This window comes from Mercenaria mercenaria, chromosome 4 (genome assembly GCF_021730395.1).
Source record: "Mercenaria mercenaria strain notata chromosome 4, MADL_Memer_1, whole genome shotgun sequence".
Taxonomy (NCBI): domain Eukaryota; kingdom Metazoa; phylum Mollusca; class Bivalvia; order Venerida; family Veneridae; genus Mercenaria; species Mercenaria mercenaria.
In genome coordinates this window covers 92,192,843-92,219,943 of record NC_069364.1, presented here as the reverse complement: position 1 = coordinate 92,219,943, position 27,101 = coordinate 92,192,843, and the positions used below count along the sequence as shown (strand labels likewise).

General features: G+C 36.1%; 1 protein-coding gene and 1 long non-coding RNA gene across 2 annotated transcripts in view; both read right to left on the bottom strand.

The window, feature by feature from the left end:
• LOC123553083 (CUB and sushi domain-containing protein 1-like) overlaps positions 1 to 27,101 on the bottom strand; it is a 46,054-nt gene that overhangs the window by 5,587 nt on the left and 13,366 nt on the right. The window contains exons 16-47 of the mRNA XM_053542332.1: positions 26,768 to 26,938; positions 26,441 to 26,614; positions 26,000 to 26,167; positions 25,659 to 25,829; positions 25,332 to 25,505; positions 24,896 to 25,063; positions 24,555 to 24,725; positions 22,028 to 22,201; positions 17,176 to 17,343; positions 16,598 to 16,765; positions 16,005 to 16,172; positions 15,481 to 15,648; positions 14,017 to 14,187; positions 13,358 to 13,525; positions 12,960 to 13,127; positions 12,231 to 12,398; positions 10,679 to 10,846; positions 9,598 to 9,768; positions 9,124 to 9,291; positions 8,715 to 8,882; positions 7,728 to 7,895; positions 7,351 to 7,518; positions 6,779 to 6,949; positions 6,001 to 6,168; positions 5,622 to 5,789; positions 3,810 to 3,977; positions 3,462 to 3,629; positions 2,519 to 2,689; positions 2,230 to 2,397; positions 1,822 to 1,989; positions 1,233 to 1,403; positions 842 to 1,009 (exon numbers count right to left, since the gene is read on the bottom strand). Coding sequence (XP_053398307.1) covers positions 842 to 1,009; positions 1,233 to 1,403; positions 1,822 to 1,989; positions 2,230 to 2,397; positions 2,519 to 2,689; positions 3,462 to 3,629; positions 3,810 to 3,977; positions 5,622 to 5,789; positions 6,001 to 6,168; positions 6,779 to 6,949; positions 7,351 to 7,518; positions 7,728 to 7,895; positions 8,715 to 8,882; positions 9,124 to 9,291; positions 9,598 to 9,768; positions 10,679 to 10,846; positions 12,231 to 12,398; positions 12,960 to 13,127; positions 13,358 to 13,525; positions 14,017 to 14,187; positions 15,481 to 15,648; positions 16,005 to 16,172; positions 16,598 to 16,765; positions 17,176 to 17,343; positions 22,028 to 22,201; positions 24,555 to 24,725; positions 24,896 to 25,063; positions 25,332 to 25,505; positions 25,659 to 25,829; positions 26,000 to 26,167; positions 26,441 to 26,614; positions 26,768 to 26,938 — 5,418 coding nt within the window. The remainder of the gene's footprint in view (positions 1 to 841; positions 1,010 to 1,232; positions 1,404 to 1,821; positions 1,990 to 2,229; positions 2,398 to 2,518; positions 2,690 to 3,461; positions 3,630 to 3,809; positions 3,978 to 5,621; positions 5,790 to 6,000; positions 6,169 to 6,778; positions 6,950 to 7,350; positions 7,519 to 7,727; positions 7,896 to 8,714; positions 8,883 to 9,123; positions 9,292 to 9,597; positions 9,769 to 10,678; positions 10,847 to 12,230; positions 12,399 to 12,959; positions 13,128 to 13,357; positions 13,526 to 14,016; positions 14,188 to 15,480; positions 15,649 to 16,004; positions 16,173 to 16,597; positions 16,766 to 17,175; positions 17,344 to 22,027; positions 22,202 to 24,554; positions 24,726 to 24,895; positions 25,064 to 25,331; positions 25,506 to 25,658; positions 25,830 to 25,999; positions 26,168 to 26,440; positions 26,615 to 26,767; positions 26,939 to 27,101) is intronic.
• Positions 22,406 to 23,250, bottom strand: LOC128556529 (uncharacterized). Its single transcript, XR_008370745.1, has 3 exons — positions 23,147 to 23,250; positions 22,706 to 22,873; positions 22,406 to 22,532 (listed from the first exon to the last, which is right to left on the bottom strand). It is a non-coding gene; the product is annotated as an uncharacterized LOC128556529 (long non-coding RNA).

Genomic DNA, 27,101 nt, shown 5'->3' with positions numbered 1-27,101 from the left:
GCAAACTTTAACATTTATTCTAATACGAAAATGGGCCATAATTCAGTCAAAATGCTTGACAGAGTTGCCTCCTCCTTTTTACAGACTGGGGTCATGATGGTAAACAAGTATGCAAAATATGAAAGCAATATCTCAATGGACTTTGAAAATATTTGGGGTGGTACGCAAACTTTAACATTTGTGTGACGCTCACGCTCACGCCGACGCCGGGGCGAGTAGGATAGCTCCCCTATTCTTCGAATAGTCGAGCTAAAAATATTTTTAGATGTCACGTTTACACTTATATTTGGTAAATTTAGAATGAAAAAGTTATTGTGAATGTGAAGTTAATGAAACAGTATAACTTATAAAACCAACAAGTACAGTGTTTAATGCGTCTTTATCCTGTGCGTGTTTAGCTAGTTTTACGTCTCAAGGCTATGTTGAATTGGTATTTTTTACAATATTCAACACAGTTTTTCACATTTTAATTACGCCAAAATGGTGTACAATTTGATACATGCAGATATATAAATTCACAACAACTGAGTGCGTAGCTATATATATATATAGATATCACTAATTACCAGTACGAGCATACATGCATAAGTGAACAGCTAATTTTTTGATAGATGAGGAATGACATCGCCGTATTATATTTTACCGAGAGCGATCCGCAGTATTAAAAGGAAAGAAACAATGCGATTCTTATAACTGACCATTTCTAGCTTTTAGGCATTTGCATACTATTGCATTATATATATATTTTTAATATTACCATTTACTATAGTCCAGCATTTCATACATGCTAAAATTAAAAATTATATACAAATTAAGAGTACAAGATAGTACAAACTTATACCTTTAATACAAGTTGGGTCATCACTCCATATTGAACCGGTTTCACATGTCAATATGGCGTCTCCAGACAGAACGTAACCATCGTTACAGCTAACACCTGCTACAGATCCCAGAGTGGTACCCTCCGGCGTGTCAGACTGACCGTTAAAAGGAGCTGGATCCCCACAGTCTGAATTATAAAGGGAAAAAGTAAATAATCTTTTATTTAGAGAAACATTTACGCAATGGATCTCATGTAGTTGTGTTATACCAAACAAATACTCTTTCCAACACTTACGATTCGCATTTATAACTTTTGCAGCTTATATTAATGTTCATATGGAAAAAAAATGTTGCATAAACAACAATTAATACACGGTTTAGTCAGACACTTTTCTATATATTTCATTTACCTATTGAAATACAAGTAGGAGTAGAACTCCACGATCCTCCGGCCCCACAGGTAATGTGTTCATCTCCTTGCAAAGTGTACCCTTCATTGCAGTGTATAAATGCTACTTCCCCATACGCTGTTCCCGTCGGAGTCTTTGCTATTCCGTTTTCAAGTGGCGGGTTTCCGCAATCTGAATTATACATTAGATATTGTATTTGCAATGTCGATTTCGGAATATTTAAACTGGCAAGATTTTTTTATGCAAGCTTCTTCAAAATGCATTCGTTAATTTCAAATTTCATTGTTCTGAGTACTTGAACAATTTCTTTTGCATATAATAACCTGTGAGATAACTTTCCGTTTTGCTCAAAAAGTAAAGAAAAAACTTCTGTATCACTGCATCAACCAGAAGACAGTGACGTTCAAACATATTCGGTCTGCGCATAAAATTCTTATCTAACATATACAGATCTCCATTTCATCATATCATTTATGTTTGCTAAGCGCCATGTCTTCTTATTTCGACTAAATGCAATTGAAGTGTGCATCTGTAAAGTTTCAAAGTCTGTCTCTAACAAACGATACTCTGTCGAAGTAAAAAACCTTACCTTGTATAACACAAGATGCCGTGGCATTCCAGCCAGAATCAACGCATGTCCATGTCGAAGCTCCTGATATATCGAACCCTTCATTACATGTGACCAACACCGACTGACCAAATAACGTGCCGGATGAAGCGTCTACATTGCCATTTTCAACCACCGGAGATCCGCAGTCTAATACAAATAAAAATGATATTTAACATAAATGATGGTTTCTTCATATTTCATTTCAAAGCTAAATTATCTTGAAAACATGTTTTATAAAAAAAAATCTCTAAAACACTACAATACTATTGTGTGAATCTTAGTCATGGCAAAATGATTAATTTCTCTTGCTCAAAGCATCTCGGTCATATTATTTTTATTCGTCAACTGCTGCTGATGAAACGTGATAAATAAGATTATAAATGATACCTCTAACGCACGTTGGGCTATCACTCCATTTTGGACCGGTTTCACATGTCAGTATGGCGTCCCCAGACAGAACGTACCCATCGTTACAGCTAACACCAGCTACAGATCCCAGAGTGGTACCTTCAGGTGTGTCTGACTGGCCGTTTGTAGGGGCTGGATCTCCACAGTCTGAAAGAAAAATGATATGAAATAAACAATATTTTGGATATCACACAATTTGGTTATGAATATCATGTGTGAATAATATGATAATGAAACAACAATAAAATACAGTTAGCTGTTTCTCTACCTATTGAAACACAAGTAGGACTAGAACTCCACGATCCTCCGTCCTCGCAGGTAATATGTTCATCTCCTTGTAAAGTGTAACCTTCATTACAGCTTATAAATGCTACTTCACCGTATGTTGTTCCCGTCGGAGTATTTGCTGTTCCGTTCGCAAGTGCAGGATCTCCACAGTCTGAAATGATTAATTTTGATGTCTTACATTCTCATAAGGATGACTTGGACTTATAAATTTTATTCTAATAAATGAGATAATTACCCTTTAAAACATTAACTGCCGGACAGTTGGCCAATTTATTAACTTATCACAGCATTAAAATTCAAAACTATTTAATATTGAATTTTATGAAAGCTCATGAATCAAAACATTACAAAAACACAGAGTATTCAGTTTCAAATACTATTTTAATTATAAGCGTTTAGACTGGAATCAAACTCCAGGACTTAAAATCCGCAATATTATAATGTCTAAGATTTCAACATGGACGTAAAGGGATGAAAATCACTTCTACACGATTTTAACATGTTATTTGACAATAGTATTGAGACAATGTGTATGTAAGCGATCGTCTACAATTGTAAACTATTCGTAATGTTTATAGGATATAATTGTAATCAGACTGGGGTTTTATACAAAATGAGTATGTTTTGTATTAATTTATACAAATGTTTATTCGCTTATTGAGATATTCAAAACGGTCAAAATATGTATAATTTGAAGATTTCTTTTGCTACTGATCAGCGTCTTCTGAATTGTATGATAAACTTTTCATTCCACATCTCATCTCAAGTCCTTGAATGTATTTTGTAACCTAAATTACGTTTTACAAGCCATTTATTATTATGCATACGTACATAGGCAAGTACGGGAAAGAGGTTATTTATACATGTACCTGATTGGTGACAATAAAGATCAAATAGATTGTGTTTATCATGTTTTATCTTACTTTGTATTACACATATCGGTGTATCGTCCCAGCCGCTGTCAGTACATGTAAGTGAAGATAAGCCAGTCAGGTCATACCCGGAATTACATGTTACAGTTGCAGTTTCACCAAGAGTTGTACCAGCGGAGTAACTTGCTTCACCGTTGACTGGTGTCGCATCGCCACAATCTGTGAACAATCAACTTGGAAATATATTATTCTATACAGTAAAACTCTCTTCAACGTTCCTTTGTAAAACTCTTCTACAGTTGTAAATATTTTACCAGAGACTGTAAAAGTATCTATTTTTTTCCATTCTAAATCAGTATACTACACGAACAGGTGCATCTGACATAGAATATAGATTACCTTTAATACATGATGGGTAGGAACTCCAAATCTCCCCTTCCTCACAAGTAATATGTTCCTCTCCTTGCAATATGTAACCTTCGTTACAGCTAATAAAGGCAACTTCACCGTATGTCGTTCCGGTAGGGACCTTTGCCACTCCATCGGTCGGAGACGGATCTCCGCAATCTAAAAATAGGGTAATACTTGAACAGAATGTATGAATGTACATAGTGTACATATTAGACGGAAAGATTTCGAAAATATCTAGGTGGATAGGAATAATTTATCCTGTCACTTGCAGTATTTTCGACCAAATATCAGGGTGCCGTATATCTTTCTTGATATACCGTCAGTTGATCATGTGACCAGTGATATACGGTCAGTTGATCATGTGACCTTATGATCGATATTGTTGTCATAAGAAATTTTGCATTGAAACCATCACCATTGTGTTGGAAATGTCCGAACTAAGAAAATGAGTGGTCAAATAATGAGTTTTTATTCAAAAACGAAAATGTTATTGCGATTTTGTCGGTGATTACGTCATTATATGTGACGTCATTACGAATATGACGTCATTACAACGGCTGTCGCACACTTATTTTTGTAAAATAAATTGCCAAATATCGGAAAATGAAGTAAATGACAAGATAAATAAAATAATAGGTTAGTGCCTAAGATGGAGAAAGTTTATCTGGCTCGGCTCTGGACGTTATCAGGTTCGCCTTTGGCTCACCCGATAACCTCCTCCCCCTCGCCAGATAAACTTTCTCATCTACGGCACTAACCTAGATCTATTATTCTCTATATAATTTACTGAAAATGCGTCATCAAGATACATGTAATATTATAGACAAAGGACAGTCAGACTCGGCAAGGGTTTTCATTAATGTTCATTATGATTATATCTGACAATTTTATTGCTATGATTCTCTAGAAATGCGTAAGAAATTAAAACATAAAAAAGGACTTTCCTCATAGACTGAAGGACTACAGTACAGATATCAATACCATATGTTATATACAGATATCAATACCATATGTTATATATTTTACTACAATTCATAAAAATAACATATATGGGCAGTTGATACATTTTCAATCTACATATTTTAGTATATAATATTCAATCAAAACAATATCCGTCTGTATTTTTGTAAAAGAACAAGCGCAGTTTTGAAATATTAGCGGTCCATTGATAAACAGAAAGCAAAAATGGATGAAAAAACAACTTGAAATGTATTTGTTTGTTTGTTTCGTGTTTAACGCCGTTTTTCAACAGGTTTTCAGTTATGTAACGGCGGGCAGTAAACCTAATCAATGTTCCTTGATTCTGAACCTTCCCCACATGAATCAGAGGTGGAGGACGAATGATTTCAGACACAAATCGTAACGGAGAACATACGCCTCGCCCAGGGATCGAATTGAATTCACGATCCCGCGATCCATTGATATGCGCTCTCCCTACTGAGCTAAGAGTACGGACTAAAACATGAATGTAAAGGCTCAAAACTCTTAAATAAGTGTTACTGTTACGTTTGAACAGGTTATTTCAAGAATATTCTTAGTTGTAGCTGTTTTATAACATGTCAATGCATGATAGTCCATGGGAATTTTGACACGTAATTAACCAAATATGTATCTGGTTGAACGGCGTTTTTTTTTTCGTTCATGTTTATAGCAATATTAATCTTTAATAAGATATGCTTCATTCTGTAGTAATAAAATATAGTCCATTTTCTTGTTCCCGAAACACCTCCACAGTTAAAATATTATCAATTTATATCATTTCTTTGATCTGATACTTCATATATAAATGCTTTTCCATACCTTGTATGACACAGGTGGTTGTGTCATTCCATCCAGAGTCAACGCACGCCCAGGTTGAAGCTCCTGTCCGATTGTACCCTATATAACACGTAACAGTCACCGTGGTACCAAATAATGTTCCGGACGAATAATCAACAGCGCCGTTTGTCACAGAGGGAATTCCACAATCTATTAAGAAAAGACACCATATTATAATTGGTTTCGTAAAGTAACTTGACATGAAAATACCGTTTAAGCATTTAAATATTGTATGACATTTAATTCAAATACAATAAAATTCTGATGTCCAGCATCCATTAGTTGTTTGATATAGAAACTTGTTATAACATTACTAATTGTATAAATGATAAATTGTATAAAAAAAACTTTAAACTAATACCTCTTACGCAAGCTGAGTTATCACTCCATTGTGGACCCGCTTCGCATGTCAGTATTGCGTCTCCAGACAGAATGTAACCATCTTTACAGCTAACACCAGCTACAGATCCCAAGGTGGTGCCTTCAGGCGTGTCAGAATTACCGTTAGTAGGGGCTGGATCTCCACAATCTGAGATTAAAAGGCAAGGTAATAACAGACGTGGAAAACAATCTTTAATCTAGGGTAAAATTAACACGATGGGTTTCATGTTCTTGTGATATGGTTATTATAATAACAGCTCGATCTGGGATGTGAATTCGACTGGAGTGGATTTTGCCAGATCGGATCTGACGAGGCGCCGAGTGTGATCCGGCCTTGCAAAATCCACGAGAGCCGGATACAAAATCCCAACTCTAGCTACTGTTATTATGACCCTTTTATTATATACCTAAACCTTTTTGCTTGTTGTTCTTTTATCGAACGAAATATTCAATGTTTATCGATGTCAATATAAAACTGACAGAAGATTTTATATACGCTATTTATGTAGCTGTGTCAGATCATGCATATTATATGAAAGTAGTCCGGCAACATACAGTACAAAAGGTACAATGTAGATTTTTTTTTCTGCATGTTCATATTTACTTGTGACATACATGCCGTATTTTTACAGAATAATTGTTATTGGTATATAATAAAATATTGTAACGAACAAAAATCGTACTTAGCCGCTTATATTTCCCAGTAAAAAAGGAAAAATGTCACATAGTAATCGGATAGTATTCTAAATTTCAATTACCTATTGAAATACAACTTGGAGTAGAACTCCACGACCCTCCGTCCTCGCAGGTAATGTGCTCGTCTCCTTGCAAAGTGTAGCTTTCATTACAGCTAATAAATGCTACTTCACCGAATGTTGTTCCAGTAGGAGTCCTTGCTATTCCGTTCTCAAATGCTGGATTTCCACAGTCTGAATTGCACGTATTAAGTCTTATTTCGAATGCCGATTTTGGAATATCTAATTTGGCATGATTTGTTGTTTGTTGACAAAAAATATTCTGAATTTATTTGTTGAATTGATTGTTCTATGTATTTGAAAAACTTCTTATGCTAATGACATTCTGTAAATAACTTTATGCTTGATATAAAAGTAGGGGATTTTTTTTGTGTCAATGCACCAGCATGAAGACAGAAAAATGCATTTTAAGCGGAAACACTTCCATTCTAGGTTCTTTTTATACTGAAAGTATGCGGTCCTCACTTTCATCGTATCATTTGATAATTATGATTGATAAGGGGCATGACTCTTCCTACAATTGAAGTGTTTAATAGCCTAAAACAACGATGCTCAATTGAAGTAAAGTACCTTACCTTGTATAACACAAGATGCCGTGGCATTCCAGCCAGAATCAACACATGTCCAAGTAGAAGCTCCCGATATATCGAACCCTTCATTACATGTGACCAACACCGACTGACCAAATAACGTGCCGGATGAAGCGTCTACATTGCCATTTTCAACCACAGGAGATCCGCAGTCTAATACAATAAAGCTGAGATTTAATATGATGTGATGGCTTTTTGGAATTAAGTTAAATTTTATGTTTTTCAAAATGTATTTCAAAAAAATCTACAAAACTGATATTTGTATCTTACGTCATTACAGAAAAGATCAATTTCTCGTTCAGTCATATTATACTCGTCACATGTTATTGATGAGTCATGGTAATAAAATTACAGGTTGATACCTCTAATACAAGTTGAGTTATCACTCCATTGTGGACCCGCTTCACATGTCAGTATTGCGTCACCAGATAGAACGTAACCATCGTTACAGCTAACACCAGCTACAGATCCCAGAGTGGTACCTTCAGGCGTGTCTGACTGACCGTTAGTAGGGACTGGATCTCCGCAGTCTGAGATTAAAAATCAATACATTTTGACGAGACACAGCTAATTAGATTACTGTAATAGAATAACTTTTACTATAGCTATTTGGGTAACAAACGTATAGAATTTTCATAAAAATAGTTTTTTATTAACATCCAATTGTGGATGTTGATCATACGTTGATGATTTTAGATTTTTAAGGCTTAGTTGCGTAATGATTAAAGCGATTTAATAAGGCGTTTTGTTTACAGATAAATTCGTACTTTACCTATCATAATCTGAATAATGCGAAGGACGTATTCATTACAATATCTATTACACGTTTTCAGATTGAAATATGAACGTTGTTGAGCTAAGAGGTTAAGAAAATGTACTTCGAGTCAATGTGAATGGGCTGTAACAGTATCTTATGCTTAAAACGTTCTGTTTACAATTTTCGTTTACGCAAAGAAAAAAGCGATATGCTAAATCATCTCCAGAAAACAGAATTCCTTTATATGGAAATATAATGTTACGGATGCGCTAATATCTACAAAAGCTGTTGATAGAACAGAATGAGGGCGTAAACATCATCTAAACATAAACATAGGAATGTTACATAAATCTAGATTCCATCTTGCCACATGACGTTTCTACTACTACTGAAACAGATAGCGCAGACGATTTTCTACATAAACGCAACCTACACATGACCGGTCTTTAAAATACAATGAAAGTTTCTTAGTTTCTTAGTTAGACGATGTCGATGGCTAGTGCATGCCGATTCAATATTAATACTACAGCTCTCATGTTATTTTTACTAAACGGTGTAAAATCTATGGGATTTGGAGTAAAACACCTATTACCTTGTATAACACAAGATGCCGTGGCATTCCAGCCAGAATCAACACATGTCCAAGTCGAAGCTCCTGATATATCGTACCCTTCATTACATGTAACTGTCACCGACTGGCCGAATAACGTGCCCGCTTGAGAGTCTACATTTCCATTTTCAACCACAGGAGATCCACAGTCTAATACAAATAAAAATGAGATCCATTATGAATTGGTGGCGTCTTGACATTATCTTTTAAGGATGAATTTTATTTAAAATGTTCTTTATAAAATGTATTTAAAACACTACAACACTGTGTATAGAGTTATTACACAAAATGTCATTACTTGCCTGTTCAAATAATTTCTACCATGACATTTTTATTCGTCAACAGTTACTAATGAAGCAGGGTATATAAAATTACAGGTTGATACATGTACCTCTAATACAAGTTGAGTCATCACTCCATATTGGACCAGCTTCACATGTCAGTATGGCGTCTCCAGACAGTATGTAACCATCGTTACAGCTAACACCAGCTACAGATCCCAGAGTGGTACCCTCCGGCGTGTCTGACTGACCGTTAGTAGGGGCCGGATCTCCGCAATCTGAGATTAGACACAATGATAAATAAAGTTGCTGGTAAATGTTTATTCTCGCATACCCGAGGTTTACCACAGTGCCCTAGTTGTTCGTCTAGGGATTTTGACGAACCTCTGATGAATGAGAACGGTTAATGTTTCGTTACAATATTTACGTATTTCAGCTTTACAAGAAAAGAACTATTCCACAAATATATGTTATTGTATGATCTCTGCAGGTGATTTACTTTTCAACACTTTCTTAAATCATAATAATTAGGAAGTGGGTATTTGATATTTTTTTCCAAAAATGTATGAACGATTTGTATCTACCTATTATTATACAAGCTGGAGTAGAACTCCACGATCCTCCATCCTCGCAGGTAATATGTTCTTCTCCTTGCAAAGTGTAACCTTCATTGCAGCTGATAAATGCTACTTCACCGTATGTTGTTCCTGTCGGAGTATTTGCTGTTCCATTTCCTAATGGCGGATCTCCACAATCTAATCAAAATGCAATTATATACTTAGTCTAGTATAGCGGGTATTAAAAACAATGGATAATTTTAACTTCTGGATATGACAGAGACATAGAATAAAAAGAATGTACTCTAAATGTAATCTAAAGTATACAAGCCCTGGGATGACTACATACTTCTCACTTCACAGTTCATACTTCACAGATCACACTTAGCACTTCACATTATACTATTCAGTATTCTAAAGTATATTATATCTAAGTAACAGTTCATACTTCACATTTCACTGTTCAAACTTCATACTTCACAGTTCATACTTCACAGCTTACAGTCCAAATTTCACGATTCGTACTTCTAACTTCACAGTTCACACCTCATACTTCACAGTTCACACTTAGCACTTCACATTATACTATTCAGTATACTAAAGTATATTATATCTAAGTAACAGTTCATAATTCACATTTCACTGTTCAAACTTCATACTTCACAGTTCATACTTCACAGCTTACAGTCCAAATTTCACAATTCGTACTTCTAACTTCATATTTCACAATTAACACTTCACACTTCACAATTTTACTGTTTTAAGAGAAAACTATGATATCGTGATGTGTGAAATGATGAAAATCACTACCTCAAACTTCTTAGCTGGTGATATTATTGAATTTATAGCTTAAAGGTAGTACAAAGGTTATCAGTTTTATATATATGGTCCGAAGGTTATTCCATATGATATAGCTTAGTTTAAAGCTTTTTATGTCGATGAATCTCAACAAACTCATAGTAAAATCATGAATAGAAATATTGACCACTTAAACGCATTTAAAATGCTGAAATAATCAGAAAGAAAAAATAATTCGGTACATTGAATAATATTGCGTTAAATGTGTTCATGGGTATTATACATATACAAAACCTTCCAATCGGCTAACCTTGTATATAACATGTAGGGGTGTCATCCCAGCCACTTTGTTGACATGTAAGAGTAGAAGATCCATTGAGGTTGTAACCAGGACTGCAAGTAATTGTTGCTGTTTCACTGAAGGTCGTTCCAGAAGGTATATTGGCAAAGCCGTTGTTTGGGGTCGGGTCACCGCAGTCTAAAAGAAATATGAGGGTGAAACTTTAACACATTTCACTTAATTCCAAACGGTTTATGCCAGCCAGCTATGTCATTTATTGGAAGTGAGACACCACAACAAATAATTCGTTACTGTTAACAGTTTGATCCACCTTTCTTTCCGTAACAACGTTTTTCCTTGATTTATCTTTAATTATGATTTGTTTTTTGGGTTTAACGCCGTTTTTAACAGTATTTCAGTTATGTAACGGCGGGCAGTGTTCCTGGATTCTGTACCAGTACAAACCTGTTCTCCACAAGTAACTGCCAACTTTCCCACATGAATCAGAGGTGGAGGACGAATGATTTCACACACAATGTCTTTTATCAAATCGTCACGGAGAACATACGCCTCGCCCAGGGCTCGAACTCACGACGCCGCGATCCGTAGATCTGCGCTACTGAGCTAAGCGGACGGGCGCCTTTAATTATGAAGAATACCACTGATATTATATTCATCATTCTAAAGAACTCCAAAGGTTGTAATAGGAACTTTTAAAATGTCTTGATATGTTTTGAATTGTAGTCTGCAAATGACTTTCGTGTGATATTTTCCCCATTTCTGACACCATTCTTTTTAAATTTCAATTTGACTTTATTTGGGAATAGATTATCAAAAAACAACACATTCATGATATCTTAGTTTAACACCCAAAAAAAATCCTATGCTAAAAGTTTGTAAAATGACTTTAAAAAATTAATGTGGTTCTGCCTGATTTCTAGAATTTGACCATCAAACTGACATTATAAAAAATATTTCAAAATTCGAAAGGATTATAAAAAATACCTTTAGAATGATAAACAGTTTACATCTAGATTGTTTACAATAAAGCCGCAATTCACGAAAAACAAATTTTGTGGATCAAATAGTTAGTTAACAAACCAAATCTGAGGTTCAAATTTGTTTAAAGTGTGAAACCTCGGACTTATATAGATATAATATGGGTAATCCACAGTTCAGGCTGATCATGGTCTGCACTGTTCGCTATTCAGTCAGTAAAATTTCAGTGATCACCCCTTTGAATAATAAATGGTACTGCCCAGATTGAATAAAAGACCAGTCCATTTTGGAAATTTAGCAGGGTAGAGATTAAATAAATAATACGTAAATGCTAGTCCCAAATGACAACGTCATATGACGTCATCTGGATCAAATATCTTACATTCGCTAAAACACTACTTGTCACTTAGTTGTATTTAGCTTTGCTTATAACAATGTAAATGTTATTGTTGTATACAGATAAACATGTGTTTGGTACTGCTGTTGATACAATTATTTTTTTATAATCTAGTAAAGTAAGCACATAAACTCATGTTTCTCTAAGTATATACACAACAAATCTGGACGAAAAAATTGCACCCACCTTTAATACAAGTGGGCGTGGAGCTCCATATCGGTCCAGCATCACAGTAGATGTGGGTGTGTCCTACCAGCTGGTACCCATCATTGCAATTGACAATAACAACGGAACCAAAGGTTGTACCTCTCGTCTGCTCCGAATTACCGTTCAGTGGTGTTGGATCTTCACATTCTAAAACATGAGGAAACAGGTATTGTAGATATTTATGTCTGAATTACATATATATCATATCTGTCTTTGTTTGTTTGGTTGTTCGCTGTTTTTCAACAGCATTTCAGTAATTAACGGCCGTCCATTAACTAAATCAGTATTAACCTGTTCTCCACAAGTAGCTGACAACTTCTCCATTTTCATCAAGGATGAAATGTGAATAATTATGAATGCACTGTTTCAAGGAATTCATCACGGAGCACAAACGTTTTACCCAAGATTCAAACCTACGACATTCTTACAGGCAGCTTTCCGACTTAAACGGGTGAGCCATGGGAACAACTTTGTTTTCCGAACTCACTACTATGTTTGTTCTTCATTAATTGCTTCGAACTTTTTTTAAATTGATATATTAAGTTTATTGTATGAATTTTACAGTGTAAATGTTTCTGGTACAAGTATTTAGACTTATTTAATTTTCCGGTAAATATAACAATTGTCAACGTGTCTGAATGCAAAATGTGGTACAACAACAAGACTCCGTTGCAAGTGTAAAGAAAAGATGTCCATCATAATTCTGACCTTGTATGTTACAGCTTGGTGTATCACTCCACCCTGTTTCTAGACAATATAACACTGAAAATCCTGTCAGATTGTAGCCGGTGTCACACGTGACTGTGACGTTAGAATTGTAAGTTGTACCGTATGTTAAGTCAGCATAACCGTTCGCTGGTGTAGGATTTCCACAATCTAAGAAGAAGGAAATTAGTTAGAGAAACATAACCCATGTCAGTGAAATAACCATTAAAATAACTGGAAGGTGCTCGTAAAGTAATAAAAAATGAGTTCTTTCGAGCTCATTCGAGCCATTGCACTTAACATAAGCTCTGCTGAGCTTTTAGAACCTTTAAGTTGTTATATTTTTCAAACACTAATTGCAAAAAAGGGAAATTTAGAGATGATTTCTGTTAGTGATTTACCATCAGGGTCACACGTCGGTACATCACTCCAAGTGCCGTCTGCGTTGCACGTGATTACAGAAGAACCGGAAATGACGTGTCCAGTGTCACAAATTATCTCAATGACGCTCCCGTATGTTGTAGACGAATCATTCGCTGTCCCCTTGTAAGGTACGGGATCACTACAATCTGTTGAAATAAACAAGATACAAAATGCTATGGCATATTTTCACTGTGTATGTCCTCCCTGCGTTTTAATTTACACTAATAAAATGTCGGTTGGCTGGCTGGCGACTTTTCTGCTGGTGTGGTAGAATAATACCCCAAATGCCTCTCTGTGTATTATTTAGGGTACGTTGAGCACCTAAGTGAACAACTTCCAGTACTACAGCGATTCAAAGTAAATGACTATAACTATCACTGGCGCCCCTTAAGATTTAATGTTTTCACTTCAGCAATAAGATACAATTACATGTATTTCAATGCACTTTCACATGTGTGAAAATAAACATTTTTAGGGAAAAAGTGAAAAATACTGTCATCCTAAGTCTTTAAAAAAGAAATAAAAGACAAGTGAATTGTCCACACAAGTACAAAATGAGAATTTAATGTTTGCTCATCTTTTTTCAGAAAGTAAGCTATTTCAGAAAAAATATCTTTATAGAGATCTGTATTATTACCTTTGATCGTACAAGTCGGATAAGAGCTCCAGCTACCATTGTATCCACAAGAAATAAAGCCGCTGCCCTCAAGTGTAAAACCCTCGTTACAAGTGACAAAAGCAGTGTCTCCGAACTGTGTACCTTCTGGAGTAAGTGCCACACCATTGTCTGGTGAAGGATCGTCACATTCTACAAAAATAAAATAAAGTGGTTTATTTGGGATATATTTGCGAAATAAAGGTATTAGTCTTTAAGCTTATGTAAACATTACTGTTCATTGCCTGTTTTGATTAATTTACCTTAATAGTATTTTAGTGTTAACATGGCACAATAATTGCACTTGAACGGATGCCATATATTAAATTAATTGCTTTTCTAGAAGCGTTCTTTCAATTTTTTCTCTTCGAAATGTTTCTACCTTTGAAAAATGCTGAGAAACTAGTATCGTGCTAGTGTTTGTCTCCCTTGACATTTCATACGCCATTTGCATTTAAAAAACAACAACAAACAAACAAACTTGGAACCATTTATGTCGTAGGCAGACGTTTGATGCATATTGTAACTTTTAGACAACAATAATTTATAAATATCAAATCAATATAGATATACTGATGAATCTATTTCACGTAACAAAGGTTAACTTTTCTTATACGATACACGACATCTCACTCGTACTTTATCTGTTTATTTAATTTTACCGTCTTATATAAAAGTTATAAATGCAATTCAAATTCGAGTTCGACGGATCACATACGGCATGGACGGTAAGTAAGTAACTGGTGATGCCCAAGACGAGAATTCTCAAAGTAATTTATTACCGTGAACATGTAAAATAAATACAATTGTTCGTGTTTTTCTCAAGAGTTAGGTCCATGTTTCGGAGAAAAAAGTTTACACATCACCAAATCATAGAAAGAAAGCATTGTTTTACAAGAAAATTAAATAGCATATAAAACATATTATTGTATATTTTTCTACAAAACCATTGTCTATTTACTCATATATGTATAAATTGAATTCCGGAAAGGGACTGCATGAAGGGGCCACACTTTTTAAAAAGCTGTTACATGTCTTCGTTTTGATGCATTTGCAACAATGTACCAGTGTTTAAACTTAACATAACTGTCTAGGTAAAACATCGTTTTTGACAATTGTTTACATTTATTTCTTTACAAATGGCATTCTTTTTCAAAGGGGGACAACTCTTTTAGAATATTTTAAGTATCCAATTCTATGGGACAGAACAGTAAAACATGTATTGGACAGATAAGTTGTTTGTCAAGATGTTGTTCGTTTACTAATAATTTCTGTTGTTTTGTGATATACTGCTAAACCTTAAAGTTAGATTAAACATTTGAATACTTTTCCAGTTATAAAAAAATCAGCTTTACAGATGTTTATATGCTGTTATGGGTCTAGCCAGAACTATACAAACTCGATCTACTTATTGTTTAATGCTTGCTTATCAGTAATCAAGAATACCTTTGATGACACATGTAGTGGTATCATTCCATCCTGTTTCTAAACATTTGATAGAGGAGGACCCGTCTAATGCATAACCCTCGTTGCACGTTATCGTTGCGGTCTGGTCAAGAGTAGTTCCAGACAATGTGCTTGCCTTTCCGTTCTCAGGTGAGGGGTCGCCACAATCTAAAATAGACATAATGATAAATATATTACAGAAATAGCTACAATAAAACCTTGGAGACCCCCAATATTTTGCAATAAGAAGGCAGAGTTATGAATTGATCTGATACTCTAATATTCTTGAACATGGGCCATGAATGGCGTATTACAAATAAAGAAATATCATATGATTGCAAGATCCAAATCACTTCTTGAAAATGTAACCTGGTTCGTTTTATGTTTTGATTACACTCGATCAGTAATGCTTTCTACCTGACTTTTGAGAATTTTGAGAATTAAGAAAAAACATGTACTGTTGATAAATTGCACCATTCAGTATTCAATCGTTTTAGAATTTTAAATGATATGCCTAGACTTACCTTTAATACAAACAGGATAACTGCTCCAATGTGGTCCTGCTTGACATCTTAATATGATGTCACCCACCAGTACGTAACCATCGTGACACGTGACGGCAGCCATTGATCCATATGTTGTTCCTTCTGGTGTTATGACTGAACCATTTCCCGGTGACAATTCGCCGCAGTCTGAAATCAGTTATGTCGATATGTGGTTTGAACTCCAAACTTGTTCAGTGCACATTAGAAAAAAACGTCCGTATTTTATCAATTGAAAGTAACTTAGTTGAAAGAAGTATACCTCCTTTTAAAACATGCCCGACTAAAACAATATGTGTGGTTTTGAAAAGGCTCAAAATAATTATGGCTATAGTAGTACATCTTTGAACAGAAGATTGGCGATATTACTATCAGGCGGTAACACTGGCTTTTTGCAATAATGCTGACTATGCTGGAAAAGTAACCCCGGTGATTATGGTTGATCAGTTATAATAAGGCAAGTTGCACATTTCAGTACCTCTTATTAACAGAATCAGTGAAACCGATTTTGCTATGATGTTGCTTGCATGCTACGCTTCAAAAGGATCTTTTTCACAGATTTTATTATTTTATACCTTGAACTGTACATGTGGGTGTGTCAGACCAGCCTGTTACGTCACACGTTATGTAAGATGAACCTGTCAGATTGTATCCCTGGTTGCACGTTACTGTAGCGTTCATTCCGTATGTTGTACCAGACAAGATAGTAGCGGCTCCGCCAGATGGCATTGGGTCTCCACAATCTAAAACAATACATAATGTTATTAAGCGTGCCATAGATATCGATTTACATTCCTCATTTTGAAATTTATCTTTACAACGTAACTGTCGAAAGTCGTACAGTTCTATCTGGGTTCTATTGATTTTTATTTTGAGAACATATCATGTCCATGGTAGTATCGGGTTTCTTATCTTTCAGTTGTTTAACTATACAGAATAGTTTTTCCCTAGCAGTCATTAGAAACTGCGCACAGAAATCTTGTTTGAGTACGAACGCACTAAACGCAACATTTAAATATAAGAGGAAAATACTTAAGACTTCTGGTAAGTGATCAGACCTGCAGATATCTGCAGCAGTTATGAGTTGATTATACCCTTAATTAAGACATAGCAAAATGATACGACTGCTACTAAATGCTATACGTGTACATACCAATGGGTTCGCATGTTGGATAGTCGCTCCATGTGGCATCTGACTTGCAGACAATTATCTCCGAACCTTGTAGTGTATAACCATCCTCACATGATACTGATATAACTGTGCCGTATGCCCTTGCTGTGGTATTGACATCCCCGTTTGAAAGTACGGGATCGTCACAAACTGAAGATATATATATTATTATTATTATTATTATTATACCAGATTTATATAGCGCCCTTTTCATGATAAACACGTTCAAAGGCGCTTTACAGCGAAATCATCCTCTACTAGTACAGACACAGAGCGATCTGACCAGAGGGACAGAGTGAGACAAAGCCCCCACAGAGAGATCAGAAATCAGATACAAACTTGTCCGGCTAACTTAGCCTAGCTCATTGCGAATAGACAGCCTGGTTCTTTAACGTGCCCAGTGTATAGCACTGATACACGCAAGGATTGCCTGGGTGACCAGTACACCTCTAGCTGGGTGGGAAACACTGAAAAGCGTTTCTGAAAATTCCCGAGTAGCTGCCGGGGATCGAACCCCGACCTCAGGATTGGAAGACCAGTGTGCAAACCACTGAGCTATCCGTCCACCCAGATATATCTATATATGAAATCAGTCACAAATCGCTTTTGCTCTCCAGAGCCGAAAAAAACCTTAGATGATATAATATGATGTCTGTAACGGGCGTCTGTGTTTTTTGGCTTTTTGTGATCGCCCTTCGTCCGTCGTTCGTCGTCCGTTCACAAGATAAGTCCGTTCACAATTTCTTGTGAACATGATAGAGACCACATTTTGCAATTGATTTTAATCAAACTTGCACACAACTTGTATTGGCATAATACCTCTGTTCCTTTCCAAAACTGGACATATCCCTTCATGGGTTCCAGAGTTACGCAAATTTGCTATTTTGGCTTGTGAACACGATAGAGACCACATTTAGAATCATTTATTCAAACTTGCACACAACTTGTATTGGTATAATATCTCGGTTCCTTTCGAAAACTAGCCAGATCCCGTCATGGGTTCCAGAGTTATGGCCCCTTAAAGGGCCAGAATTTGCTATTTTGGCTTTTGTAGCCATATAGAAACTTCATTTACAGACAACTAAAGTCACAATTAGATCTCGGTTTCTTTACAAATGGCATTCATTTTTAAAGGGGACAACTTTTTTCTGAATATTTTAAGTATCTATCGTACGGGACAGTACGGCAAAACATTTACTGGTCAGTTAGATTGTTGATAAAGATGTTATTTGTTGATCTTTTGATGATTCTGATACAAGATTTAAGGGTGTATATATATATATGTGACCTTAAATCTTGTATCAGAATTAAATGATTCGAATTTGATGAAGTTTCACACACGTGATCTCTTGGAAGTCCTTTATTAAATTTGCTAAACTATGCTTTACTTATCATCATCAGATTCCGTACATAATATTTGTTAAAATTAACAGGAGACAGTCCAACCATAGGTAATCGATGACCAAGGGAGATAATACTTCATAGTTTTCCTACATGTTTCAACAAGAATGGGGCCTGACCGGTCTTCCCAATTACTATTTCATTCAGAAAATGTGTCCTTGTTTAACAGAAGTTGTTTTGATTTTCATTTTTGAAACATCAATAGATATATGATATACATGTGTATACATAGATTTATACTGCTTCCATGGATAGTTTCCTTTTTATGACCGAGTAGATAATGGGTGATATAGAGCCAACATGACCCTTTTAGTTTTCAGTATTAAATGGTATATAGAACAATACAGTGGTTACAACATCTTGAGCTAATAAATATATGCTGAATAAAGTGTTCCCGTATATCTTCAGCATGAAATATTACTCAAAATTATACACGAGATCACCAGTCCAGGTCTCTTTAGAGTATTGCATTATATATAATAATAGCTACCAAAGCAATAAAAATACATAATTACTGGACTTCCTGTGTATTCAAACTACAAACAACATATTCAGCCCACAAATTATGAATTCATTGAAGTATGAACTGTAAATTGTCAAATAAGTAAAGCATTGCAAGCAGAGACAGTTATCTAAAGACCGTACAACATTTCTTCGCTTCCTTTGATTTTTAACCAGGATTTGAAAGGAAATCTTGTTCTAACATTTGCGAATGTCATAGGGCGGTCACGTGGGCTTGCAGACGTCAACTTTTGTTTTGAGTTAGGAGTGACCGATTGCAATGAATCTTAGTATACAGGTAGCTTGCTCAGAGGCGGAGTTTGGGATTTTATACAGGGTAATTAAGGTCAAGGTGAAGATAACTGTTGCTAAAAATTAGAAAAAAGCCGGTTTCCGCATAATAACTTTAGCTTGCATTGATCTATTGCGATCAAACTTGGTCTGTAGGTAGCTTGATAAAAAAAACAAATTTGGGATTGTATATTGGTCAGTTGGGTCAAGTTCAAGCTCAGTATAACTGAATTTATCTGCATATTTAGAAAATTTTACGGCGGCGCAGTTGTTGGGCCGATGTTTTGTGATGTGGAACAGATGGTTCGTTGTTCAAATCTCAGTCAGAGTCAAATTCTTTTGTGATAAAAAAAGGTCATTTTAATGCCATTGGATCAAGGTAAAGGTAAAAGTTTCTAAAACATTTTTTCATCAGAAAGGTTGTTTCTTGATTATATCTTTAGTTAGGATCGACTTACTGTCACTAAGCTTATGAACAACTAGATTTGGATTGTATTATTAAAATGGAAAAATGGATCGTTCAATACCTTTAGTTTAGCTACAGCAAACTTGGTGTGTATGTAGCTTTTATCAAACACAAAAGTTCGGAATGTTTTAGGGGTCTCTCGGGTGAAGGTTAAGGTCAATGTTACTTAAGATAGAAACATGGTTTTCGCTCGATAACTTTAGTTTGGAATGAGATAACTTGATTAATCTGCATACGTAGAAAAGTCCATAGACCGTTGGGCCAAAGTTACCTTTTGTGATATGGAATGGATGGTTCGCGGTTCAAATCGCGATCAGGGCCTAACTTTATTTTTGGTAATAAAATCGTGACTTTGATGCCATAGGGTCATGGTCAAGGTCACAGTTTTAAAAATATGTTGTTTTTTTGTCACTGAACATCAATTTGGTTTTATGTCTAATAACTTTAGTTAGGTTTGCCTTACTGTCACAAAACTTGATGTAGCGCAAACTTACATTGGCTTTGGATTGTATTTTGAGGTCACTGTTTCTAAAACTAGAAAAATGGTTTCCGCTCAGTATCTTTAGTATAGGTACACCTGTTGTCAGCAGACTTAGTGTTAGGTAGCTTTTACCAAAGAAAGAAGTTAGAAAGTCGTGGTTCACACGGTTTAAGGTCATAATTCAAGTTCTGGTTTGGGCCTAGCGTTTAGATGCCGTAGGGTCAAGGTCACACTAATAACTTGAGTCAGTACAGACATATAGCATTGACATATCTATTTTTGTTGTATTTGTACTTCTGAATAGCATGCTTGAATGCAGTCATGCATAAAAGAAGAACATGACGCTTTTTAAACAGCACATGTTAGCGTGATACAAAGTTTGTAAAACGGGGTTTCATAGATTTTACAAGTTTCTTCTTGTAAATATAACGAAATGTTAGTAATCCAGATCACCGTTGAATGTAAAATGAAATATATCCGAATAGAAATATCTATGGTGGCATATTTCTGCATACGATAATCATAAAATTTTCATGAACAGTTTATGAAGTTTCGCGAAAAAATAATACTTTTCGCGAAAAATTGAATAATCTTTCCTGAAATTAGGAGAACGTTTTCGTGAAAATATTGTCTGGTTATCGAGACTATATGTGAAAATAGTGCCCTGTACTGCATAAAGATAACTCAATAGTCCCCTCTACGGAATGAAGTGTGTTATATAAAATTAAACTTTAGATATTTAATTATAACATTCAGATGGATTACTAAATCAACGTATTTTTTTTAACTCCCTTTATTATTTCGTTTCATTTCGTATCTATTATCGTATGCAGTAGTTGGCACTATCGTGATTTTTTAAACTTAAAACAAGAGTCTTTTCATGAAAAGTTTTTAAATTTTCACGAAAACTGTACGAATTTTTGCGAAAACTAATTGCTTAAGTGGATGCAGAAATATGCCACCATAAATGTCCAATATACTATGCCCCTTACATGTTTCTGTTGAACATGTGTTAGAAGAGTTACATTTCCATGATCACTAAATTTTCTTGAAATCTTGAATATACTGAAAATGATCATTATTATTACTTCTTTTTTTTTTACCTCGCACCGATGCAGTTTAGTTAATATGGCGACTTTCCACAGCTTTGATAGTGGAGGAAGCCTCCAGGTGCCCCTCCGTGCATTATTTCATCACGGGCGGGCACCTGGGTTAAACCACCGACCTTCCATAAGCCAGCTTGATGGCTTCCTCTCATGAAGAATTCAACGCCCCGAGTGAGGATCGAACTAACATCGGTGAGGGGCAAGTGATTCTAAGTCAGAGGTGTTCAAATATCATACACATATCTATTTTTGAGAATATTTGGGCATTTGCATGCATTTGAAAGCTTTTTAACATATCAGAATTAGTTACTGCACAAAATTATCTCAACAATCACAGTGCACTTAAACAGAGACTAAAGTGTTTTAATATCTTTAAAAAAAACTACCGATTACATCTTAGTCATCAGGATTAGAATTAAGAATACATATGTCATAATTCTGTCAATTTACAGAAAATAATTAATTCCAAAACAGCTATAGAAAAGAAGAATAAAAGATACAGCTACCTTATCATTAGATGTTATTCAGGTTACAATAGTTAAAATGATATACGACAATACGAAAAGAATATTATATATGATGCCTTACCTCTAATGCCGCACGTTGGAAGTGTTGTCCAGCTGCCATTGGCCTGACAGGTTACAAACGCATTTCCATCTAGCGTATAGCCGTCTGCACATGCCATTATAGCTATCTCGCCGTATGTGGTGCCTCTTGGAGTTTCAGCAGTTTCTCCGTTAATGATTGTTGGAGTCATGCAGTCTGGAAAAAGGACATATTCAAAATTAAATGCCATCGTCTTTCTAAAACAATGCTGAATATTCGCGTTTCTATTCACAAAATTTTTAGACAGATGGAAATTGGGACGAACATTCTAAAATTTGATGTAAATAGAAACCAAAGTCTTGCTTATACGTCCCGACGATGGTACATGTTGCAGAAAGAAACTGTTCCAGCCGGAATCTGTGCAGTGACTGTCGCATCTCCTGCAAAAACGTGTAACCAGTATTGCAGGACTGTGTTGCTGTTTCTCCCAATGTCGTTCCTGATGCAGCAGTAAACTGTCCATTTACAACGGTCAAGGTTCCACAATCTGCAATACAGCAAAAAATTACACCATGAGGCGTACAAATGGTAGGTCTTGATAATAACACTTTCAAAATAGATCACGTAACAACATGAGCACATAGATCAATCAAGGCACATTTAAATGATTTGAATGAAAACATACTATGCAATATGACCACATTTAGATATAAGATTTACCTTCCGGATCGCAAGTTGGACTGTCACTCCAAGTACCATCAGCCTGGCAAATAATCGATGAACTCCCTTGAATAGTGTAACCACTGTTGCATGTGACTTGAATTGCTGTACCGTACTCGTAGTTTGTGTCATTCGAAGTACCAGCTGACGGAGTGGGATCACTACAGTCTACAATATGGAATGGGTAAACTGGTTGCAATTCAAAATAGTATTCTGTGATTTTACTTGTCTTTACATTTTGTGCGTGGATGTAGCAGTGTTTCAGTTATCGTTAATCATTAGAAAAGATAAACATTTAAACAGCTACTAGAAAAGAAACAAAAATGCAGTTATCTTCATTTTCAGCGTCATTCATGTTACAATAGGATCAAATGAAATACGACAATGCGGAGTAGATTTATATGTTATCATTTGTATGCGATGGGGACCAAGATGCCTTACTTCTAATGTCGCACGTTGGAAGTGTTGTCCAGCTGCCATTGGCCTGACAGGTTACAAACGCATTTCCATCTAGCGTATAGCCGTCTGCCACATGCCATTATAGCAAATCTCGCCGTATGTTGCCTCTTGGAGTTTCAGCAGTTTCTCCGTTAATGTTTGTTGAAGTCAGCGTCGGGAAAAGACTATTAAAAATTACTGCCATCGTCTTTCTAAACAATGCGAATATTGGTTTCTATTCACGAATTTAGCAGATGGAAATTGACGAACATTCAAAAATTTTGAGTAAATAAAAACCCCAAGTCTTGCTTTAAGTACGACGTGGTCATGTTGCAGCAAAAATTTTTCCCAGCCGGAATTGTGCATGTGACTGTCGCATCCCCTGCTAACGTGAAACCCGTATTGCGGACGTGTTGGTTTTCCCAATGTGTTCTGATGCACAGTAAATGTCCATTTAAAAGGTCAGGTTTCCCCACAATCTGCAATCAGCAAAAAATTACCCCTGGGCGTAAAAAATGGTAGGTTTTGATAAAAACACTTTAAAAAAGATCACGTAACAACATGAGCCTAGTCAATCAAGGCACATTTAAATGATTTAAATAAAAAACATACTATGCAATTGCCCACATTTAGATATAAGATTTCCCTTTCCCGGACGAAGTTGGACTGTCACTCCAGTACCATCAGCCTGGCAAATAATCGATGAACTCCCTTGTATAGTGTAACCACTGTTGCATGTGACTTGAATTGCTGTACCGTACTCGTAGTTTGTGTCATTCGAAGTACCAGCTGACGGAGTGGGATCACCACAGTCTACAATATGGAATAGGTAAACTGGTTGCAATTCAAAATAGTATTTTGTGATTTTACTTGTCTTTACATTTTGTGCGTGGATGTAGCAGTGTTTCAGTTATCGTTAATCATTAGAAAACATAAACATTTAAACAGCTACTAGAAAAGAAACAAAAATGCAGTTATCTTCATTTTCAGCGTCATTCATGTTACAATAGGATCAAATGAAATACGACAATGCGGAGTAGATTTATGTTATCATTTGTATGCGATGGGGACCAAGATGCCTTACTTCTAATGTCGCACGTTGGAAGTGTTGTCCAGCTGCCATCGGCCTGACAGGTTACAAACGCATTTCCATTTAGCGTATAGCCGCCTGCACATGCCATTATAGCTATCTCGCCGTATGTGGTGCCTCTTGGAGTTTCAGCAGTTTCTCCGTTGATGATTGTTGGAGTCATGCAGTCTGGAAAAGGACATATTCAAAATTACTGCCATCGTCTTTCTGAACAATGCTGAATATTTGCGTTTCTATTCACAGAATTTAGACAGATGGAGATTGACGAACATTCTAAAATTTGATGTAAATAGAAACCAAAGTCTTGCTTAATATACGTACCGACGATGGTACATGTTGCAGCAGAACTGTTCCAGCCGGAATCTGTGCATGTGACTGTCGCATCTCCTGCTAACGTGTAACCAGTATTGCAGGACTGTGTTGCTGTTTCTCCCAATGTCGTTCCTGATGCAGCAGTAAACTGTCCATTTACAACGGTCAAGGTTCCACAATCTGCAATACGAAAAATTACACCATGAGGCGTACAAATGGTAGGTCTTGATAATAACACTTTCAAAATAGATCACGTAACAACATGAGCACATAGATCAATCAAGGCACATTTAAATGATTTGAATGAAAACATACTATGCAATATGACCACATTTAGATATAAGATTTACCTTCCGGATCGCAAGTTGGACTGTCACTCCAAGTACCATCAGCCTGGCAAATAATCGATGAACTCCCTTGAATAGTGTAACCACTGTTGCATGAGACTTGAATTGCTGTACCGTACTCGTAGTTTGTGTCATTCGAAGTACCAGCTGACGGAGTGGGATCACCACAGTCTACAATATGGAATGGGTAAACTGGTTGCAATTCAAAATAGTATTCTGTGATTTTACTTGTCTTTACATTTTGTGCGTGGATGTAGCAGTGTTTCAGTTATCGTTAATCATTAGAAAACATAAACATTTAAACAGCTACTAGAAAAGAAACAAAAATGCAGTTATCTTCATTTTCAGCGTCATTCATGTTACAATAGGATCAAATGAAATAGGACAATGCGGAGTAGATTTATATGTTATCATTTGTATGCGATCCAAGATGCCTTACTTCTAATGTCGCACGTTGGAAGTGTTGTCCAGCTGCCATCGGCCTGACAGGTTACAAACGCATTTCCATTTAACGTATAGCCGCCTGCACATGCCATTATAGCTATCTCGCCGTATGTGGTGCCTCTTGGAGTTTCAGCAGTTTCTCCGTTGATGATTGTTGGAGTCATGCAGTCTGGAAAAGGACATATTCAAAATTACTGCCATCGTCTTTCTGAACAATGCTGAATATTCGCGTTTCTATTCACAGAATTTAGACAGATGGAAATTGACGAACATTCTAAAATTTGATGTAAATAGAAACCAAAGTCTTGCTTAATATACGTACCGACGATGGTACATGTTGCAGCAGACCTGTTCCAGCCGGAACCTGTGCATGTGACTGTCGCATCTCCTGCTAACGTGTAACCAGTATTGCAGGACTGTGTTGCTGTTTCTCCCAAGGTCGTTCCTGATGCAACAGTAAACTGTCCATTTACAACGGTCAAGGTTCCACAATCTGCAATACGAAAAATTACACCATGAGGCGTACAAATGGTAGGTCTTGATAATAACACTTTCAAAATAGATCACGTAACAACATGAGCACATAGATCAATCAAGGCACATTTAAATGATTTGAATGAAAACATACTATGCAATATGACCACATTTAGATATAAGATTTACCTTCCGGATCGCAAGTTGGACTGTCACTCCAAGTACCATCAGCCTGGCAAAAAATCGATGAACTCCCTTGAATAGTGTAACCACTGTTGCATGTGACTTGAATTGCTGTACCGTACTCGTAGTTTGTGTCATTCGAAGTACCAGCTGACGGAGTGGGATCACCACAGTCTGCAATATGGAATGGGTAAACTATTTGCAATTCAAAATAGTATTCTGTGATTTTACTTGTCTTTACATTTTGTGCGTGGATGTAGCAGTGTTTCAGTTATCGTTAATCATTAGAAAACATAAACATTTAAACAGCTACTAGAAAAGAAACAAAAATGCAGTTATCTTCATTTTCAGCGTCATTCATGTTACAATAGGATCAAATGAAATACGACAATGCGGAGTAGATTTATATGTTATCATTTGTATGCGATGGGGACCAAGATGCCTTACTTCTAATGTCGCACGTTGGAAGTGTTGTCCAGCTGCCATCGGCCTGACAGGTTACAAACGCATTTCCATCTAGCGTATAGCCGTCTGCACATGCCATTATAGCTATCTCGCCGTATGTGGTGCCTCTTGGAGTTTCAGAAATTTCTCCGTTGATGATTGTTGGAGTCATGCAGTCTGGAAAAGGACATATTCAAAATTACTGCCATCGTCTTTCTGAACAATGCTGAATATTCGCGTTTCTATTCACAGAATTTAGACAGATGGAAATTGACGAACATTCTAAAATTTGATGTAAATAGAAACCAAAGTCTTGCTTAATATACGTACCGACGATGGTACATGTTGCAGCAGAACTGTTCCAGCCGGAATCTGTGCATGTGACTGTCGCATCTCCTGCTAACGTGTAACCAGTATTGCAGGACTGTGTTGCTGTTTCTCCCATTGTCGTTCCTGATGCAGCAGTAAACTGTCCATTTACAACGATCAAGGTTCCACAATCTGCAATACGAAAAATTACACCATGAGGCGTACAAATGGTAGGTCTTGATAATAACACTTTCAAAATAGATCACGTAACAACATGAGCACATAGATCAATCAATGCACATTTAAATGATTTGAATGAAAACAATCTATGCAATATGACCACATTTAGATATAA